Source organism: Palaemon carinicauda, chromosome 41, assembly GCF_036898095.1.
Source record: "Palaemon carinicauda isolate YSFRI2023 chromosome 41, ASM3689809v2, whole genome shotgun sequence".
In the NCBI taxonomy this organism is placed as follows: Eukaryota; Metazoa; Arthropoda; class Malacostraca; order Decapoda; family Palaemonidae; genus Palaemon; species Palaemon carinicauda.
In genome coordinates, this window is record NC_090765.1 from 8595174 (window position 1) to 8617742 (window position 22569).

At 44.0% G+C, this 22569-nt stretch overlaps 1 protein-coding gene across 3 annotated transcripts in view; it reads left to right on the plus strand.

Moving 5' to 3' along the window:
• The first annotated feature begins 3002 nt into the window (after nucleotides 1–3002).
• Nucleotides 3003–22569, plus strand: part of LOC137632606 (pyridoxal phosphate phosphatase PHOSPHO2-like) — a 45122-nt gene continuing 25555 nt past the window's right edge. The window contains exon 1 of one of the 3 annotated variants that reach the window (XM_068364651.1): nucleotides 3003–3154. Coding sequence is in view for 1 of the 3 variants with exons in the window: in XM_068364650.1 (XP_068220751.1) it covers nucleotides 3189–3302 (114 nt within the window). In the remaining 2 variants the exon portion in view is untranslated. The other 2 variants (XM_068364650.1, XM_068364652.1) reach the window with 2 other exon arrangements.

A 22569-nucleotide genomic window follows, 5' to 3' on the forward strand; every position in this document is an offset into this window, starting at 1 on the left:
TATGGAGCTAAAGAAGCGCTAAGTAGAGATTTTCTCAATATTCTCTGTGATCCATGGAACAGGATAATCTATTAGGTTGGTGAATCTGTTTATGGTTTGCGAGTAATCTATGACCAGTCTTTTCTTGTCACTCTGATCAACGACCACTACTCGAGCTCTCCACGAACTGCAACTCTGTGTGATGATGCCCTCATCTAACAGCCTTTTTACTTTTTTCTTGATGAACTCGGAGTCCTCTTTGGAATACCTTCTGTATTTCACCTGTATTGGGTGACAGTTGACTGTCAGATTGTCAATGATGGGTGGTGTTTCAATTTGAGTTGCTATCAGAGCTCAAGGTGAGGGGATGTTTAGCTCCAAATGTGGTAGCATCCCACCAAAGTCTACGCTGACTTGCCTGTGTAACTGTAGGAAGACATACCCCAAAACAATAGGAGCCACACAATCGTCCATCAAGTGTGGACAGAACTCAAGGTATACTCTTCCACTTAAGGTTAAATCATAATTGCAAAACCTTGGTAAGTTTCTTTGTCTGTTTGGCATTAGCCATGGTTATGCTGCAGGCTAAAGAACGAGTTACTGAGTTCATAGCCTTAGCTACTTCAGCGCCTATAAAGCTTTTAAATGCTCCAGTGGCAACCAACCCATCCAGAGCCTCGCCTCCGTTCAGTTCGACAGGTAGGACAGCTCTGTATACGCTTCGTAGTGCAGGAGAAGTTGCAGCCAGAGCGGCCCCTGTCATGGAAGATGGGGTGGATTGTGTAAGGGTGTCTGGGACTACTCCAGCTACAAAATTATTGTTCCATTGTTTTCTTTGCGACTTACAGACACGAGCATAATGACCTACCTTCTGACAGTTGGAACACAATGCTTTCTTGACTGGGCAGTGTGCTCTAGGATGTAAGGATCCTCCACAAAAGAAACGCCTCTGACCACTGACAGTGACATCACACTCACTTGTGTTTGGGGAGTCACTTATTTCAATCAGAAAACTGTTGGGATCTGTTTTGGGTTTTGCCTGCTCATCTATCAATGCAGCCACTGTGATGTTGGTTTCAGTTACATAGACACTGAGTGCAGTTGAGCCATTTCTAGTGTATGGGCCTGTTTCACAGCTGTAGACAAGTCTAAGGATAAGTTCTCTAACAGTCTCTGTCGGATTGCATTAGATGCCATACTCGTGATGTATGAATCTCTGATGGCCAGTTCTTCAGCCTGAGCAGCTGTACAATCAGTGAAGCTACATTCCGAGACCAGACCTTTGAGGTTATACAAAAAAGTGTCTAGAATCTCGCCACTCTGTTGCTTGCAGGTGGCTAATGTGTATCTGGCGAACACCTTATGGCAGTGGCGTATGTGGTGGCGCTTTTAATGATCTTAAACAGTTTACAAGGTACGTGAGCACGAAGCAGGGCCAACTTATCTGGATTTAAGTCCAGGTTGATGGCCACATAGAACGCCTCAAAGTTATCATGCCACATAAGCCATTTGTCCTTCTCATCGGCTGATTCTGGGTCCACATCAATCCGGCTGGGCTGCAGGAACTTATCCATGGTGAATATAAGCCGAATAAATTGTGGAATACCAAACACAGTTGCTGGAACATTGGATTTATTTGGCTCAAAGTTGTGGCAAGGTGTTGGCCAAGCCGGTGTGACAGTCTGAACGATCCCCCGGTCTCAGAATTCTCCTTGACATTGTACAATGGTTCTTTTCCGCCATTAGCTCGCTTCGCTCGCATGAAAATAAAACATCAAGCTCGTATGTACTGGCAAGCGGTAATGTTGAGCTGCGCACGCTAACATTACAGGAAAATAAAACATCAACCTCGTATGCACTTTCAAACGGTAATGTTCGCGCATGCGCAGATTATAAAGGAGAATTCTGAGACTGGGGGATCGTTCAGACCATCACACCAGTACAGTGTTAGAATCTTAATGTTGCCAAACAAGCGCACAAACACCAGCGCTCAGAGTTTCCAATTCACACCACAGATACTAATGCTGGTAACCTTGAGACAAGTGTACAACGACAATGACTTCCGGTAGAAAAGAAGAAAGTTGGTCTGGATGTACTGAACAACTATTGGTGTCACTTTGGCCGAAAACCAAATAAAAACACTTTTCTCATGTTTTCACACACACACACACACACACACACACGCACACTTTCAATGGGTATTAGAGTATGCTCCCTAAATCTCGATGAAGTCACTGGTAGCAGGTTGACTGATTGGGTTTAAGGTGATAGACAAGATGTCTCTTCGGCTTCTATTCCCGATACATGGCAGATCTTACTGGAATCAGTATGGACCGGCAGGGGTTACTTGCCCTAGTTAGATAGGCACTTCCTATCAGAAGGAACTGGCTGTCCTTTGATGAATTTAGCCAATGAATCCTCTATGGATTTAGTTAGTCTAATGAAAGAATTAATGACAGAATGGCCCCTTGCCCCTGAGGTAGCAGGTTACTTAAAATCTTCAGGTTCATAAATACTAAAGAAAAATTGAAAATTGGTAATTGGAATGTTACAGCCATGAATCAGATTGGGAAGTTATAGCAAGTGGAGAGTGAATTTATGAAATATATTTGGGATATCTTAGCCCTAACTGAAACACGTTGTAAGGGGATTGGTAAGGAAACTTTAGAACAAGGCTATCTATCTATCTAATATAATTTTTATATATATATATATATATATATATATATATATATATATATATATATATATATATATATATATATATATATATACATATATATATATATGTATATATATATATATATATATATATATATATATATATATATATATATATATATATATATATATATATATATATATATATATATATATATATATATATATATATATATATATGGAAGAATGAATGGAGAGGGAGAGAAGGGGTAGGAATGATAATGACACCAAGAGCAGAAAAGTCAATAATGGAATGTAGAACTGTAAGTAGTAGATTATTATTTACAAAGTATAAATCAAAGCAGTGGAATACGACTGTTATAGTTTGCTATGCACCAACAAATGATCCCCTTGAAGAAAGGAAAGATGAATGGGCCTCTCATATTGTGTGAAGGGCAAGAAGAAGAATCAAAAGGACTGTCGTCTGCAGTGAAGCATTCAATCACATTATGACGTAAGTTACCCTTGAGCCGTTTGCCAAATATCTTATGCAGGTTGTGCAGGTTGTTCCCAGACTTTCCAATACTGCCTTGTGGAGACAATGTGCCGTGCTACAACGAGGTTTTTCTGGACAGCATAAAAATCTTGTCACTGATTGCAAAGTAAGAAACTCAAAGTTTTCAATTATGTCAAATTTTGGGTACATACCCTATCGAACTCCCGTAGCAGGTAATGACAGTGCAATGAATATGTCTGCAGTGTACTTTGAGGCCTTAGGAGCAATCAATTTTTTGCCATCTACTTTACCACCATTTCCACTTCCTTTCATCTTGTGCAACCTCCTAACTGCTCCGGCATACTGCAATTGCTAGGTCTCAGTGCCGGCCCATTTGGGCCAAATTCATAAATGAATCATACCTTTTCGTAGCTTTGGTGAGTAATTAATGATAAATCTTGACGCAAATGAATATCTAGAATCCATCTTGCTCTCCATTACCATTGACTGGGTGAGCTAACCAATAAACATCTATGAGAAAAGAATATAGGCCTCCCTGGCATATTTTTAAAGTATTCTGTAGATGATAATTGTTAGAGAACTTTCATTTTTGAGTTATAATGTCGTTTGAACACAATTTATGACTGAAACGTCATATTCTAAAACTGAAACAAAAGCAAATGGGAGCCTTTGTATATCAGTGGCCAGTTCTTCATGCGTTCATTAAAAATAGACATCAACTAACCTAAACTTTCCCTCCTAACCTAACCTACAAGCCGTGTCCTTGCCTAACGGGGTGGGGGCGGCGACCCCCCTTACATACAGTTGGCGGCTATCCCCACCGAACCTAACCTAAGAGACCAGTTCCTACCTAGGCTGGGGTTGATTATACCCCCTGCTGTCCTCCTGGACTCCGTGTCCTTACCTTTCATAAGGTATGTTGTTTTCCTGTGTTGTCTTTCCTCCTGAATCATTTATGTTTTTCCTATGCAAATGCAGACCATCATTCGGAGCCTTTGTATATCAGCGGCCAGTTCCTCATGCATTGATTAAAAATGGACCTAAACTTTCCCCCTAACCTAACTTACAAGCCATGTCCTTACCTACATACCTAACGGGGGGGGAGCTAACACGCCCTGCGACCCCCCCCCCTTACACTGCCGTATTCTAAGTTAGCCATGATAATACTGTGCATACAGGTAGCCGCTATCATACATACACCCCCAATCTTCTTTAATAGGAGTATGACTTCAGTGAAGGAGAAATAGACATTAAGATTTAAGAAGATTGTCATAACTATCGACAGCTTTCACAGAAGCCCCGCCCACCTATCAGTCAGCTAGACCCAAAGTTTTGACTTCCATCACAAACAATACAGATGTACCCTTGCTGCGTCTCTAATTTTGCCCATTTTGAGGTTTTGCTTTCTCATTTTGGAAGTAATAGATAAGTGTGCAGACAGACAGGATATGCAGTTGTTTCTGGGTAAATTATGAATGTGACAGGTTTCTGGGCAAACCTGCCTTTATCCTCATCATCCTTGTTCCTATTGTGGGCGGCATGAATAATTTTTCATCATATTATGTTCGGCCATACGATAACCTGAACCTAAGGAGGTTCGCCTTCCTTCGGCATTGGTGGTACAACGCTTGTGGGTGGGAGGGTTTGCTGGTACTGGATGTTTTATAGAGAGTGGTGCCATCCTTCTTCCCTCTGCATTGTTTTTCTGACCTTTGCTTCTCCCGTGTAGGAACTGAAGGATGTAACACCTGCTGCTTTGAAGAGTCTCATGTGGGAACATTACCATTGGTTTTCACAATCCTGAGGATGGCCAACAAGAAGAAGCATATGCACTCTTCGTCTTCTTCAAGTTCCTTCTCCTTTGCCTCATCTTCATTAGATTTTTCACCTACTGTTACTTCTTTAAGAACAACAAATATAGAATATCATTGAAGAAGTCCTGGAAGATTGATTGATAGGAGTCAAGTTGACACTGACTGATCTCTCCCCACTTACGCATGAGAGAGTTGGTGCAGTAACGGAAACTAACCAAGCCTGGGAAGGTACAGGTATTTCGGTATGTGGTACAGGTGCTCGCCTTCCTGTTACCTGGGCTCTGTCTCATATTAAACCAAGCATCCACACCGTTGGTCAGGATAAAGGGCTCCGCCCCTTTCCCCCTTTATCCTGGATGATCTCTCTCTTCCCAGATTGGTTAAGTGTCTCGGTATACAGTACAGTCATCCCTCCTTATTCAGGAGGTTAGGTACTAGAGACAGGCGTGAGAGAATCCGCTAATACTTGATGCCCTAGGGTGGCTTAACTTCTAACCTACCAACTCACTGAACATTGCTTATGTAGAATCACTGTACTGCCTAATATTGTTTTATCAGTAACTGGAATGCAAACTAATGCTATTTATAGGGGTATTACTTTCGGCGAAGCTGAAAGGGCGAGCCACTAGATTCTTAGCGAGGGTTAACCTCCCCTTACCGCTAGTTAGTGGGGGGGCAGGGCTGTAGTAGCTACCCCCCACACTCACACACCTGTAACTGGAACTCACTTTGATTTTGGATCGAATGGAGGATGGTTGTTACCGCTTTACCTCCTCACCAATATTTTGGACTGCCATTATCATTAATCTTTTTGTGCTTTTTTCTTTACAGTATGTGTATGTGTGTGCCTTACCATCATGCGTACCTTCCCTGGCCCCGATGACCGTTCCGCAGTTTATGTCCGCAGTGGACACCGCCCCCACCGATTGTGTCCGGTTTGCAGCGGGCAACGATGTGTCCAAGACAATAAGTGTGTGTGGAGTGTCAGGAGTGGTCTGCCTCTTAGTGGGAAAGGTTTGGGCGAAGGCGAAAATAGTCTAAAAGGGATTCTTCTCTTTTGAGGTCTTCCTCGAAGCAGAAAGCAGAAGAAACCCAAAGCTGCTTCTTCCGGTTCCCGACCTCCTTCCAACGCTTTTTCTCGACCGGCTTCCTCCAGGGAACAGTAATGTAGGGCCTTTTAACTCTTGGACAACATCGGTTCTCGAGAGACAGTACTGCTTCCCCTAGTGAAGCAGCCCCGTCTCTCTCTCTCTCTCTCTCTCTCTCTCTCTCTCTCTCTCTCTCTCTCTCCGGGGGGGGGTGATCCTTAACTATGTCTTCTATTTGCTCCCACACTAACAAACTTTCCCTTGTTTACACAAGATATTTGTCCCACGTAAAATACAAACCTTCCGCTCTTTACTATAGCATTATCATTTCGGCGCATCTGAAAACTAGTCGAAACTAAAAATTAAACAGTGTTTAACTGCCCACTGCTAGTTAGCGGGGTTGTGTTTACCCCTCGCTCCCAGCAGCACTGGTGACTAACCGTCACTTTTTAATTCGGCTCGGTAGACTGTAGATATGACTCACTCTCCCGTTAACCTTAACTGGGTGGAACTAATTTCTTTTTCTTTTTCTTTTTCTTTCAGGTGTGATTACCCGTGAGGATCGACCATGTGAGTTTGTCCGGGCTTGGAAGGGTGTCAATGTGACATCTTCATGTCCTCAGAGGAGACCGATCCTCACGGTCTTTGCCCATCGTAGCGAAGTCACTCGTGCACGAAGGAGTTTCCTCGTAGCTTGTGTCGGAAGTGGTTACCCTCTCAGTTGGTAAGGTCTTAAGAGGGATCCTTCTCCGAGGTCAGTCTCGAAAGGGAAGAAGACCTGTCTTCTTTATCTTACTGCTTGATCTCTCCATTCTGACTAAGCTCAACTGGCTTCCTCAAGAGAACGGTCGAGTATGAGTGACGCCCTTGTAAGTCTGGGACAAACTTGTGCTGGGTCTCCTCTCACTGCCGCCCCAAGAGAGAGAGTGAGAGAGCCCTCCGCAGAGGATTCTCTTTGGGACGAAGCTGTTCGTCTTCTGTGGCCCTCCTTGTGGTTGACGGGTCCTCCATCAAAGGAGAAGCTACAAAAGGTCTTGTGGTTGGGTGTGTGTGCACACTCAAGCGCTGAATCCTCTTCTTCTGCTCTCCCCAACTTCCCCCCCTACTTGGGCGGAAGGTCAGAAGCAGTTGATGACAAGCACTCCCCGGAGTGACTTGTCACAAAATCGTCAGGTCTCAGGAACAAGCTTCGGCTTTGTTCCAGAGGTTGTTCAGGGAGCTGATCCTCCTACCGGGCTTGCCTTCCAGTGTTGCGCTGTCCGACCCTCCGAGGAAGGACGATGCAACACACCCTTCTGAGTGACAGCTCCGTCGTTCCCGAGGCGATGCGCCATCAGAAGGGAGAGTTGATCGATCCCCTCGTTCACAAGAGAGATCTTCTCCAACCCTTCTTCCTGAGTGGCAGCTCCCTCGTCCCCAAGGCGATGTGCCATCAGGAGGAAAACGTGAGGATCGTTCCTTATGCTTGTGGGAGGAAAGATCTTCCCTTGAGTAGTCTCCTCCACGAGGTTTCCATAACATGCTCCAGCCCATCGGAGCACAGCTTTTCGGAGCTGGATGACAAGGGAGGGAGGAGAATTCCATCTGGCCATCCTCTTCGTCACCGTGCCCATAGGGCACAGCGAAGCGCTCAACGCTTCATGAGACCAATCTCTTACGAGATTGGTCAGACAGGTAATTTCAGAGTTTTTACCAGTCTCGCCGCAGCACAAGCACTCAGCACCCTGTCATTCCTCACCCCTTAGGGTAAGGAATGCCCCACTGCTTACTCCTTCGGGAGAATAGGTGAGCAAGAGAGCTCTACTTCCTGACGCTCTCAGATAGGATCTTGTATCGTTGCTGAATGTGGAGATGCTCCAAGCATTGTCACGTGCCTTTCTTTCTAGCAAGAAGGAAGGAAGAGCTTATCCGCTGGAAGCAAGGAAACCTGATTCTCGTCAAGTGAATGAGGATCCTACATGTTCTAGCAATCGCTGTCGCAGAGTTGAGGTGAGGGAGCGAACTGACTCGCCTCGCCAACCAACCTCTGGTCAAGGGCATTCACCTTGCGGTCATTCACTCCGCAAGAACTCCCTTAGGAGCGGGTTGAGGCGCCCTCCCCACCCCTCCCCCCACCCTTGGCCGGTGCGATTGGAACCATCCAACCGCAGGGAGACTGAACCATCAGGTAACTTGTTAGCCAAAGATGGACCTTGGTTTCAAGACCTGGTGAAAGCTCTTCAACAAGCAATGGTAATTTCCTACGATCCTCCAGCTGCAGCAGTGAAGGTTCCCATCATTCACTTGGAATTTCCTAAGGGACCTAGCGATATTTTTGACCCTAGGCGATCTAGCCTAGCTAGGGCGCCACAACCTCCTCTACATCCTGTCACCCATTAAGTCTCAAGGTATGAGAATTGCCCTAAGACTAAGGATCCTAAGGTCACGGATGCTAGCTGGGAGAGGGCGGCAGTGACTCGGTTCACGGCCATGAAGTCAGTTAGGGAAAGACAGGTTGCTTTTCCCCGAAGGTCGGAATCCTCTAACCTTCACCCGGTCTCTCTCTCAGAGCAACCGGGAAGGTCCTTCATCTCAGAAAACCCCGGAAACTACTCGGAGAAAGATGGATATCTTTCTCCGAGTAGTTTCCGGGGTTTTCTAAACCAACGGAATCAGTTGGGGGTAGGAATCTTCTCTTTTGGACGAATTTGAGATTCAACCAAGAGAGAGGAGCGACACAAAGACTCAACCCAAGAACTAGCGTTCTATGGATGAACGTCAGACTTGAGGGAAACAGTCTAAAGTCTCAGCCGCTAACATAGACCTGGGCATAGCAGACTTTCCCCGAGAGCACATTCTGCTTCCAAAAGGGTTTCTGTTGACGACCCTCACCATCCCTGGGCTTTTATGGATGTTAGCTCGGGAGGAGAAGAACCTTTTGATGGCGGTTCTGAGCACTCGGACGGGGTGCTTCCTGCTTCTGCCAGCCCGAATGTTACACTTATGGTGCAGAAAGATTTGCATGAGGAAGGTTAACAACCTGTAAGAACCTTATGACATCCTGACTGAGGGCAAGGATCAGGGCTGTGGAGTCGTAGTCGAGGATTCAAAGCAATTTTGAGGCAGAGGAGTCGTAGTCGTTAAAATTGTCCTGACTCTGACTCCGACTGGATCTTATCAAATTCCATGGACACCAGAGAGGAAGCTACAGGAGTAGAAGACAGTTCCGCCATCGAGGCGGACCTAGGAAAAAGGGGGCTCGGGGAAAGAAAGGACCTAGATTCACTCCCTCACAACGAGGTGGTCCCGGTAGGGGAGAGACTTTACCACTTTCGAGACCATTGGACCTTCGGTCCGTGGGCTCATAGCATAATCTCTAAAGGTTTGAGGTGGAAATGGCCACAAGGTCCTCCTCCTCCACCAGTGACCTTCTCCCAGAAATCCACTCCATCCTGAAAGAGTATACCACAGAGTTACTCAAGAAGAAAGCAATCAAACGGGACCGATCACCGAAGTTCCAAGGCCGCCTGTTCACAATTCCGAAGAAACGCTTGTCGGCATTGAGAGTGGACCTGGACTTGTCAAAGCTAAACTCTTACATTCTCTGCGACAAGTTCCGGATGTTGACTATCTCTCAGGTACGGACCTTACTTCCCCGTGGGGCTGTCACCACCTCTGTCAATCTTACCCACGAATATTATCATGTGCCTATAGCTCGAAACTTCTCTTCTTATCTGGGTTTCCGCCTAGGCAGGATAGCCTTTGCGTTCAAGACATGCCCTTCGGCCTCAACATTGATCCCAGGATATTCACGAAACTGGGAGAGACAGTGATAGAACAACTCAGGAACCAAGAGATACAGATCATTGCTTATCTGGACGGTTGGCTCATTTGGGCCCGGTCGGCCATAGAAGGCAACAGAGCTACGAAGGAAGTACTTCGATTTCTCGACAATCTGTGATTTTGGGTCAATCTCCAAAAGTCTCGCCTGCAACCATCAGGCCACTTAGATTGGTTAGACATTCAGTGGGACCTTTCGAAGCACACGTTGTCTCTCCCTTCCAAAAAGGTAAGAGGAATAGCTTCCAAGATCAAGAATTTTCTCAAACACAAACAGGTGTCCAGAAGAACCTTAGAAAGTATCATCGGTCCTCTCAAATTCACTCCAATAACAGGTCTCCTATTAAAAGCCAAACTCAAAGACATCAATCGAGTTTGGAGAAAGAGAGCTACAGTACCTTCAAGAGACAGGGTCTCGAAGATCCCCTCTGTCTTGAAAATGAGACTACGCCCATGGCACGAACCGAAGAACCTCTCCAAATCGGTTCCTGTACAATTCCCACCTCCACAAGTGACATTCCATACAGCCGCGCCTCTAAGTTGATGGGGGGGATTACTCCGAACATCAGATGTTTCAGGGCTCTTGGTCACCCGCCATGAAACAGTCCCATATCAATGTTCTTGAAGCCATGGCAGTGTTCTTGACCCTGAAGAGACTCTCTCCTCCGAGGTCGAGCCACATCAGAGTAGTGTCAGACAGAACAGACGTAGTACACGGCGTCAACAGGGGAGGATCCAAGTCACCCAACCTGAATAGGATCCTGGTCACTATCTTCGCCTGGGCAACAGAAAAGAACTGGTTCCTGTCAGCAACTCACCTAGCGGGAGTCCAGAATGTGAGAGCGGACTCACTAGCCAGGACGAAACCACTGGAGTCAGAATGGTCTCTAGACATAATTTCATTCCGGTGGATACTCAGGCTGGTTCCGGGCCTCCAGGTAGATCTATTCGCAACTCAGATGAATCACAAACTTCCTTGTTATGTGACCCCAACCCTGGACCCTCAGATTTATGCCATGGACACATTATCCTGGGATTGGAACCATTAGAAGAAGATTTACCTATTTCCCCCAGTGAATCTTCTAATGAAACTGTTACACAAACTACGCTCCTTCCGGGGGGCAGTGGCTTTAGTACCACCTCACTGGCCAAGAATAGTTAGTTTCCTCTCCTCCTCGAGTTGAAACTCCGTCCCTTCCGGATCCCGTTCCCCAAACTGACCCAAGTAATCCAAACTCACTGTGTCAGATTACTCAAGGGTAGCCAAAACTCTAACTTTGTGGACTACAGGAAGTTTGCAGCTCGTAGAGACGCGAACATTGAACCGGAAAACTATCTCTTCATCGAATCAGACAAAAGGGACTCGACAATTCGCCAATATGATTTGGCCGTTAACAACTAGCAGATTCCCTAAGAGTTCAGACCATACTCGTATGTCTCCGAATATAGCCATCTCTTTCTTGAGGTTCCTATTTGGCAAAGGCCTAACAGTTAGCACTTTAACCACCATCAAGTCAGCTTTGAAGAAGATCTTACTTGTTGGGTTTAACGTTAACCTAGCTGATTCCTATTTCTCATCTATTCCAAAAACATGTGCTAGGCTTCGACCTTCGGTTCGGCCACAAAATGACTCTGGGTCTCTGAACGGTGTCCTCAAACTGCGACGGACACGGACAATGAATCCTGCTCTTATATCACTCTTCTTAGGAAGACTTTATTTCTAACGGCTTTGGCCTCAGGTGATGGAATATCAGAACTAGCAGCTCTCTCACAAAACTCGGAAAACTTAGATTTCCTCCCTTCAGCCGAAGTACTCCTTTCTCCAGACAAAGCTTTCCTAGCTAAAAAATGAGGATCCGCAAAATAGGTGCTCCCCTCGGAAGATTATTCTTCTTCCCCAGGATCTTTTCTTTGTGTCCAGTCACTACTCTCAAGGCCTTTTTAGCTAGAACTGCCACCCGCTCGTCGGGCCCCTTGGTTATCAGGGAACAAGGAGGTACTATTTCCATTCACGGTATCAGGCAATAAATCCTCTACTTCTTTGAACATACTAATCTGGAATCATTTCCCCAGGCTCATGATATACGGCTCACCCCAGAAATAGATTTTCCTTCGTCAAAATCCCTTTATTTATTTAGTAACTTCATACCACTAAAAATTATTAATTTGAAGTTTGTTTTCATTTAATATTGAATACAGTGGAACCTCTACATACGAACGTATCTACATCCGAATTTTCCAACATCCGAAGTAAAATTCGAGCAATTTTTCGACTACACCCGAATTTTATTTCGACACACGAAGCAAGCAATTTTCGTCGTACCGATTGTATCCGAATTTTTCGACAAGCGAAGTACAATTCGAACACGTTCCTACTCTACACCCGAATTTTTTTTTGACACCCGAAGTAAACAATACCCGTACGCGTAGGTGGTACTCATAGCGCCGGGTGTATTTTTTATTTCCGCCGATAGAAGGCAGCATTTCTACCTCGGAGGGACCCTCAATTAGCGTGGCTTGGGACATTCCTCTGTTCTCGTCGGCTTCGTGTGGTTGTGCCCTGTGCGTTCTGCTATTAACTGTGTTTTAATCATGATTTTTTACGTTCATCCTTTTACGGTATTTTACGTAAATCATGTGTCCTAAAAGGCTTAGTTTTGCAAGTGGTAGTGGTGAGAAAAGGAATAAGGAAATGCTTTCTTTAGAAGTAAAGCAAGGAATTATTGAAAAGCATGAGTGTGGCGTTCGTGTGAGTGAACTTGCAAAAGAACATCACGACGAACTTACTACAGAGGAGCTCAAGGAACTCCATGCTATGTCTGAGCACATGAGTGATGACAAGGAAGGGATCGAGGAGGTAGAACATGTGTTAGGTTCGGCGCAAATAAAAGAGGTGTTAGGAAAATATCAAGACGTGGTCGACTTCATCGAGAAATACCATCCAAAGAAATTGCAGGTTTGTCGTGTAGTTGCGCAGTTTGATGATGTTTCCCTAATTTATTTTCGAAACATTCTGAAAAGCTGTACCAAGCAACTTTCTATCGATAGCTTCTTTAAAAACACTACAAAGCGAACTCGTGATGAAGAGGATGGAAGTGGTTCAAAGAAAACGGCAAAGAGTGAAGAGCAAAAAATTCAATCAATTTTAAGTGGAGAGAGTGAAAGTGATTAAAATTAATCATCAAAAAGAAAAAAAGAAAATGTAAAAAAAATATAAAATATGAAAATAAAAGAAATAAATAAGCTAAGTTAGGTTAAAGTTCACTTGGTGTAAGTTAGAATAAGTTACGGTAGTGTACGTTTATCGTAGTCAACCTCTCTACCTCCTCGCCGCCCGTCCGTCTCCTCTCTGTGTAGCAAGACTAACAACACCTGCGCTGGACTTTCAAAGGTAAAGTGACGCTAAAAACCCGTTTCTTATTTATCATTTTTTGATAATTATTCTTTTTTACATGTCTTTTATCTAATTTAGTGTGCATATTGTTATGTGTAATTATGTGTAGTAATTTATTAAGGAGTTATCATAGGTTTTTGGGCTCAACCACGGATTAATCCTGTTTCAATGTATTCTTATGGGAAAATTCGTTTCGACATCCGAACATTTTCTACATCCGAAGTCGGCTGTGGAACGGATTAAATTCGTATGTAGAGGTACCACTGTATTGAAAATGCCCACTAAGGCAGTGCTGGTTTTCTTCATAATACAACGTTTGTTTGATATGAGTGCAAGTTTATAGCAGTTACTTAGCCACAGGTAGTAGGTTGGCCAGGGCACCAGCCACCCATTAAGATATTACCACTAAAGAGTTACAGGGTCCTTTGACTGGCCAGACAGTACTACATTGGATCCTTCTCTCTGGTTACGGTTCACTTTCCCTTTGTCTACACATACACCAAATAGTCTGTCCTATTCTTACTACATTCTCCTCTGTCCTCATAAACCTGACAACACTGAGATTACCAAACAATTCTTCTTCACCCAAGGGATTAACTATTGCACTGTAATTGTTCAGTGGCTACGTTCCTCTTGGTAAGGATAGAAGAGACACTCTAGCTATGGTAAGCAGCTCTTCTTGAAGGACACTCCAAAATTAAACCATTGTTCTCTAGGGTAGTGCCATAGCCTCTGTCCCATGGCTTTCCACTGTCATGGGTGAGAGTTCTCTTGCTTGAGGGTACACTCAGGCACACTATTCTATCTAATTTCTCTTCCTCTTGTTTTGTTAAAGTTTTTATAGTTTATATAGGAAATATTTATTTTAATGTTGTTACTGTTCTTAAAATATTTTATTTTTCCTTGTTTCCTTTCCTCACTGTGCTATTTTCCCTGTTGTGGCCTCTGGGTTTATAGAAGCCTGCTTTTCCAACTAGGCTTTGTTCCGTAACTGGAATACAAACCACGCTATTTATTAGGGGTAATACTTTCGGCGTAGCTGAAATGACGAGTCGTTAAAGTTTAGCAAGGGTTAACTACCCACACCGCTAGTTAGCGGGGGATAGAGGAGGTAGCTTGCTACCACTCCCCTCACACACCTGTGATTTAGTTCACTTTGCTTTTGGCTCGGATGGAGACCGGTTGTTTCCGCTCTTCCTCCTCGTCTATTCTGGACTGCCATTAATTTTTGTCTTTTAACTTACTTTTTCTTATGTATATACTGTATATGTATATGAAAACATTCTTAATCTTTACGTATATATATATATATATATATATATATATATATATATATATATATATATATATATATATATATATATATATATATATATATATATATATATATACAGCTAGCGCAGGTTGTGATGTCCTGTTGAGCAAAAAATGAGATAAAAAATGAAAGGCAGATAGAAAAATTCAAGAAAAATAAAAAAACACAACTTGGATTTATGAATTTATTTGTAATTACTCATCATTCATTCAATTAATATTTGCAATGGCCACCCTTCCTTTGGATGACGTCTGCAAGGCGTTTGGGGAAGGAGTTGATGAGGTTCTCACACAGCTCCTTCGAGATTTTATCCCAAGCGGCCCGTAGCGCTGCCTCTAGCTTAGCAAGAGTGGAAGTGTCTTCATTCCGGATACGAGCCTTGAGAATTGCCCACAAGTTCTCGATTGGAGACATATCAGGGGAGTTACCAGGCCATTTTTCAAGAAAACTAACGTTATTTTCCCTGAAATAACGGGTAACAACCTTAGCTGTATGAGCAGGGGCCCCATCCTGCTGAAAGATTGATGTATCGGTGCGGTGAAACGAATCCTCAAGATGCAAACGAAGCAGTTCGAGATACCTCTCCTTGTTCACAGTCTGCTTGGGGGGTAGAAACACAAGCTCAGTAACCCCACCATATCCCACACCCCCCCCAAACCATCAAATAGGCAGGAAATTTGGTGGTAGGAGTGAGGAATTTGGGGTCCAAGGGATCAGATCCCGGTCGACGCCAAACGTTTTTGCCAGTCGCATTAGAAACGTAAAAGGTTGATTCATCTGTGAAGAGGATTTTTCTGAGTTCCTCCTCAGGCCATTGGCTAAGCTGCTTACAAAATCTTAGTCTATTTTCTCTGTGGCGTTTAGTGAGGAAAGGTTTCTTACGAGCAGGGCCTTTCTTGTATTTCAATTCCCCCGACAAACAATTTTGTATCGTTCGCACTGATATGTCAGCAAGAACTTTACAATTTTGTTCCTTCAATTGTTTGGCAGTAACACGGGGGTTCATTTCAACATTTCTCTTCAGAAGCCGAATGATACGAGGCGAAGTCTTCTTCCTTGCCCCCCCCCTCCATGTCGGGGAAACGGGAGGGTACCATCTCCTGCCAAGAAGCGTGCAACCAACCTTCTAACTTGCCTCTCATTTACTCCCGTTTGATTAGCTATATCCTTGGTTTTCATGCCTAATCGGTGACACTCGATCACCCTGACAATGTCATCATGATCAGTTCGAGGCCTAGACATTTTCATCCAAAACTACTGGAGTTAATGGCCGAAAAAACGAAGATTAATTGAGGGGGACTCTTAGCATAACCGTCGCAAATGTTCTCCTAACGAATGCGTCGCAGCAACTGAGGGAGATTTTCTAACTGGTTTGAGAGTGAGGGGGAGTGAAGGAAAGTTGCCAATTAGTCATTTAACCCGTTCTTGCCATACAAACTGGATTTTTAGCTGGCGAATATTTGAGCGGTTTGTGTTGCCCTAAATTAATTTGGGCATCACAACCCGCGCTAGCTGTATATATATATATATATATATATATATATATATATATATATATATATATATATATATATATATATATATATACCTGTATATATATATATTTCTGGGCTCAACCTGTGCCGGCCAGTGAAATGCTCCTATAGCACCATTTATAAGGAATATAACTGCTAAATATTACCAGAGAAAAAATGTATAGGAATGCTAGGTTGAACTAGCTCGCTCACCTATTGGTGTCGGTATAAACTAGGGCGAAATATACCAGAGGTCCCGTACCATTTAGACATCTCCTCTTCAAAATCCCTCAATAGTGAGGTGTGGTTCAACCTCCCCTGTCGCGCAGACCAGTACTACTAACTCTACCCACGCTTGCCCATCACTCCTTTTTAGCACTACAGTGAACCCTCGCTACTTCGCGGTTCGACCATCGCGGATTCACCACTTCGCGGATTTTTTTCATAACCCATGTATATACATATATCGCGGATTTTCCGGAAATATCGAAAATACCGCGATGTGACCGATGGTGCGAGATTGGAGAAAGTAAGGAAAATTGAATCATGATCGATTTTCAATATAAATGAAACTTTGAGGAGAAACAAAGATATCATTTGTTAGAGAGATAGAGAGAGGTAAGGAATGGGAGGTAGTGAAAAGTAGCCCACAGAGAGAGAGAGAGAGAGAGAGGTAGAGAGAGAGAGAGAGATAGGTAGAGAGAGAGAGAGAGAGAGAGAGAGAGAGAGAGAGAGAGAGAGAGAGAGAGAGAGAGAGAGAGAGAGAGAGAGAGAGAGAGATAGAGGGGGGGTTTAAATGTAATAACCAAAAAAATTTGATAGGTTATAACACATTGGTGCTTATGTAATATCAACTGTATACTGTAGACGGTTTGAATAAGTTAAGAAATGGTATAAACGATACTTTGTTAGTGTATTCGTACACACTCAAGAGCGGCAGCTAGATGACAGCTGATCTAATCACAGCCAAAAGTAAAACAAAAAGAAGTCGACAATACTCGATTTTTAAAACACACCCGAAATTTAAAAACAAAAGTACACGCTTTCTTAATGTGCAATTAACTATTTAAAGAGTGGCAATTTTCTAGAATAAAATGATATTTCCCAAAAAATATTGGTTTGCTGATGAAATCGGATGCCGTATTTTTAGCTATGATTGAAATGGATGTAGACTCTGCCTAATTTTTTTGTTTCATATTTAATTGACACTAAGAAAACTAATTTTAGTTTCTTCATCTAAATGTAAGTATTGTATAACACGAAGAGAGAGAGAGAGAGAGAGAGAGAGAGAGAGAGAGAGAGAGAGAGAGAGAGAGAGAGAGAGAGAGAGAGAGAATGAATCAGCTGTTGTAATCAAATGACGTGTTTTTGTTTCGTGAGAATTTCATCACCACGACTATAACAACAACATACTGTACTGAACTTTACAGTATTATACAGACTACTGTAATATGATAAAGTAAAATATTTGTAATCTATTTTATATGAAATGGGGCTTTTTTTTTGTTTGTTTAAAATTTACATTTACGTATGTAAAACAACTCTCTCTCTCTCTCTCTCTCTCTCTCTCTCTCTCTCTCTCTCTCTCTCTCTCTCTCTCTCTCGTAGATTGTTTTCCTGCTTTGCTACGTATGTATGATTTTATATAGATACGGTAAATAATATTTGTAATAACATATTTTATAAAAGCTTTTACTGTAATATCATTATTTATCACTTTCATCATGGCGTTAAATTCCTTAGTTTGTTAACTGAACGTACGTTATGACGCTGTCGTTTCAGGCGGCGTCATAAAGAAAAACATTTCATTTGGAAGTCCTAAGAAAAATTAAGTAAAACATTAGTAATAACCAAATCAACATACTGTACAGTACTGAATAATCAATATAATTGATGCAAAAACTAACCTATACACAGATGTGTAAATGTGTTTGTTTCTTCATTATAATCAGAGATAAACGTAAACAAAACATTGGTTGCCATTTTTTATCGTGCTTTTTAGGTGTTTAGGAAACGCATGATATAAAATCGCCTTTAATATTTGTGCCTGTTTTAGTTTAGGGTGCTGTAGTATATGCATTAAGTGTTCTGTACATTAAAGGGTGGTTTGTTAACAGTACTACGTACAAGGGAAGGTTTTAAAAGTCCGAATATACATGTTAAATAAATAGGTAAATATGATGTCACTACTTCGCGGAATTTCACCTATCGCGGCCGCGTCTGGAACCTATCTACCGCGATAAACGAGGGTTCACTGTAGTTACAAATCAGTCGATTGTGTTTTTCTCGGTGTACTTTTGGATTACTTACCTTTCCTACGCATCGATGGCGGAATCTCAAGTTACTCCATCGAAGTTAAGTACTTTATCCATGAGTTTTAAGTGTGAATGGGCAGTGTAGCCTTTGTTTTATTAATTGAGAAGTGTTTTATTGTGAACAGCGTCCCCGTTCTAACCGTTCATGGTTTCACGGCCCTGCCCTTTCTCGCTAGTTTGTTCGTTATTACTTTCATCATTGCTATTCGTTCGAACTTTTTGGAGATTTTTTCCTTTGCACCGATTATATGCTTTTATCTTAGCGTATCATTATTATTATACTATGGTATCAGTGTTAGCGAATCATTAAGGCGTTCTGTTACGTTGGCATGCCTGCCTTCGTGCATGTTAGTGGATAGCGTTCCCACAGGGAATTGTTTCGCTGTTTTTTTTTTCTAGGAGCATTTCACTTGATGTTATAAAGACTATCGGTTTTATTTACGCTCCACATAGTTTTACGTTTTGGTTCGAGTGGGACTCTCACGTAGCTCTTTATTGTGTTACTGTTCGATATCTACCCGCTTCAGTAGCAAGGTTGGTACCCTTGTTTTCCATCTTCCAAGATGGCGTCATGCTCCCTCCCTTGCCACTCGCTCTAGTCCCTCTCTCGCCATATTAACTTTGCATGCCTAGCCTTTTTTACGTGATTACGCTTTTATTCATTAATTACTTTTAAGTATTTATACAGTTCATATTGTTTTTATTGTTACACTCCGTTATGATTATATTTTTGGGATTTTCAATGTTGTGTTGAGGGGATCTCCAGTTGGTAGCCCTGCCTACCACCACCTTTCCTTGTGATTCCCCTGTACCCCCACCCCCCCACCACCCCTCCCAGAGTACGTCTCTCCTCCTACTCGATGGTTGTTGGCTATGACGTACGGGCCAAGTATGCTTGTTCCTCAGTCTTCTCTCAACGTTCCAACATATTGAGGACCGAGATTATCTCACGGGGTGCTACATACTCTCATTCATCCCGGGGCGGTTCTCGTCTCCCCCCTCCCGTCGTCTCGATTGGCCATCAGTCGGGGGAGGGGGAGGGCCGGAACCGCCGGGGACTATATCACACATGTGATTGGGCAGTATACCTATGCCTTCTTGGTATGGCTTTTGCTTTTAGCCTATGGTTTTAGGAATGAGACCTTATCTATATTAGGAGTGTCCCCATCATACGGTACCACCTGCCATTATCGCCCGTAATAGGATATTATTAACCTACATCATAGTATTCTACACGAATCATTACCTTCGTCCCGGTACGTCCGGTAGTCTCGTTGGTGGATCCCTTGGCTCCTTCAGCATTCTCCCACCGTACCCTCCCGTCATTAGACATTGGAGCCTCCGGGCTTACAATACTGCCGGATCTGATGACACTGACACAGTTTATGATTCCTACTCTCCCTACGTGAACCCTATACTCTCACGGACGTTAATGTTTAAGATCATAACCGGAGTTTTTTTTATTATATGTATTTCAAGGATGTAACTTAAGTTTACTCTAGTTTACTTCAAGTTTACTTTAAGTATTTCTGTTCCCGGTTCCCGGGACTATTATTTATTATTATTCAATCCCTTATTTTTACATCCTTTTCTCATTCCCTGCTCTTCCGGGTTCCTCTTGGAATAGTCTCAGGTTCTCTGCAGGTTTAGTCTAAGGCTATACATTTTACTTTAATTTCAGGGTCCGGATCCTCCGGGGCCCCTTCTAGAGATATTAAGTAGATGTTCATAGACTATTCCTTTTTACAGGTGGTCCGCTGCCGGATGACAGCCTGCGCGGCCGTCCTTCAACAGCCCCGCTGACATGAGGTCTGTAGATCTCACGCCGACTGTGGGATTCAAATGGATGACCTTATTGTTTGGCACCCAGACAACTGCCTTGTCTGTTACGACCTTGTCACCACCCTCTCTTCGGAATCAGTGAGTCCTCTATAGGTCGTTTTTTATACTTGCATTCCTCTTGCTTTATATTATGAACCTTTGGTTTTCATTTCTCAGCTCCGTCTCCCGGGTTTGCTAACCTTATCCCCGTTCTTTCAGAATTCCCAAGCAGCTAGACCACAGCAAGAACCACCTTGAAAGTTTGGGTAGGTGGTTTCGCCCGTAACGTTAAGGCCAAGAAGCCTTACGTCCTCTCCGAAGATTACTGCAACCTAATCTACCCCTACGCAAAATCTTCGGCAGTAGTGCCTAAAGAAGTGGTGGCCCCTATTATTGCCGACATTGCGGCAACCGTGGAACTTGATCTGGATCAGGATACTGACATCGGTGACGACCCCGACCCCATTGAGGACAATGTTGCGGCTCTGAACTTGGACCTAGAACCCATGGTTTTGGACGAACCGGAGACAGGTAAGGAGGTAGGTGAGGCAGGTGGGTCCGGCGCTAAGATCTCTCTTCTTAGCCCCTCTTTTTCTTCGGCATCTAATTCTTCTTCCTTTCTAGTTTTTGAAGCGAACCGTGAATCTACCCCGAGATCACACCCGGTTCCTCCCAAGGTTAAGTCTCAGAAGAGACCCTTAGTTAGAACTCGAAAGAATCCCACACTACCTAAAACATCCAAGCCCAAGAAGGCTTCCCTCCCCAGAGCCCCTAGTGGCTTAGCTAGCAAATCCCCTACTTCTCAGGACCCGGGAGTGCAGCCATCTCCCTCAGTTGCCCCGGCCAACCTCGACCCGGTGGCTCTCACCAATATGATGTCAAGGGTTGTCTCAGAGCAGATTAGCTCAATGCTTTCTGCCGTTACCAGGAGACTGGACACCCTAGAAGGAGGACTGCCTCAACAACAGCAGTTCCTCATCCCGGACGCCTCAAAACTCCCGCCTTTTACTAAAAATAACCCGTGGAAAATGGCGCTCCACTGCCCTTTCACGGACGGGATGTTGACCATTGAAGGCTTTGGAACCCGGCCCATTGAAGACTTTGAGTTCTTCCCTCCCGGCCTTCAATTCCCCTTCCCCGGCTTTGCCCGGCTAACGGAAGAAGCTCTTGTCCGGCTAGATAACGGTCGGCTAGATAAGGTCCCTAAGGAGACCGTTATCTTCCCAAAAGAACAGGCTCAGTCTGTTTGGGTTAGAACCCTAAACGAGTGGGGTTGCACAAACACCATGCTGACTCCCCACAAGAGTACATACACTATGTTTCTTGTGGACGAGCAGACCCCTACTCCTTGCGTCACCAAAATGGTGGATTTAGCTCTTCAGGCAGTGGCCGAAGACAAACCTTTGCCCCAGCTTCGGGAGACAGACCCTACATCTCTTCTGCTCCCATCAGACAATGAATGTTGGCTTAACATTCAGGCAACATTTACCTCTGGTAAGCTATCCGCTGATTGTGCGTCGACGCAATTTAGCGAACGATTTCCAAGACTCCCTGAAACCTTAATTCGACTCGAGTTTGAGTCCCGGTCTAGGTTTAGCAGGAGCCTAAACGTCTCGACGATGGCAGAGATGTTTTCCCTCAACTTCGATGAGGAACACGCCTTTAAAGTCATGACAAAAGCCACCTTACAATCCTTGTTAGCGGATTGCTATGACTTCTTGGTGGCCAGAGGACATTGCCGTAGGCATGTTTTATCAGAGGCTACTATCCGCCATGAGCCGAATAAGCTCATTAAAGCCTCCGCTTGGGGTCCGGACCTCTTCCCGGAGGACATGGTCAACTCAGTATTAAGCGAAGCTGCCAGAGTGAACCAAAGCCTCAAGGTCCGTTGGGGTCTCACTCCCCAACGGAAGTTCGAACAGTCGAACGTTCACTCCCGGGGCAGGAAAAGGCTAGGTCCTTATAGCTCTGCCCAGTTCCGCCAACCTCTCCAGGTAGTCCAGCCGGTCCCGGTTGCTCAGACCATCCAACCCTCCACCTCCAAGTCTCAGCCCCAAGAGGAATACGTTCTCGTTCCTAAAAGCCAAGTGGCTTCGGGCTCGTTCACCTCCCCTGCTTATAACCCTGCCTATGAGTCCCGGGTTTCCTCTCAAGGATACCAACGAGGCAGGGGCCTTGGTTCAAGAGGTTCTTTTCAGAACAGAGGCAAAGGGAGATATTTCTCCCGTGGAAAGGGATCACGCGGAGGCCGTGGCAGAAAATCCTCCAACTACTGAGAATCTTCAGGTAGGAGGGAGACTTTATGCGTTCAGGAGTCGCTGGAGGTTCAGTC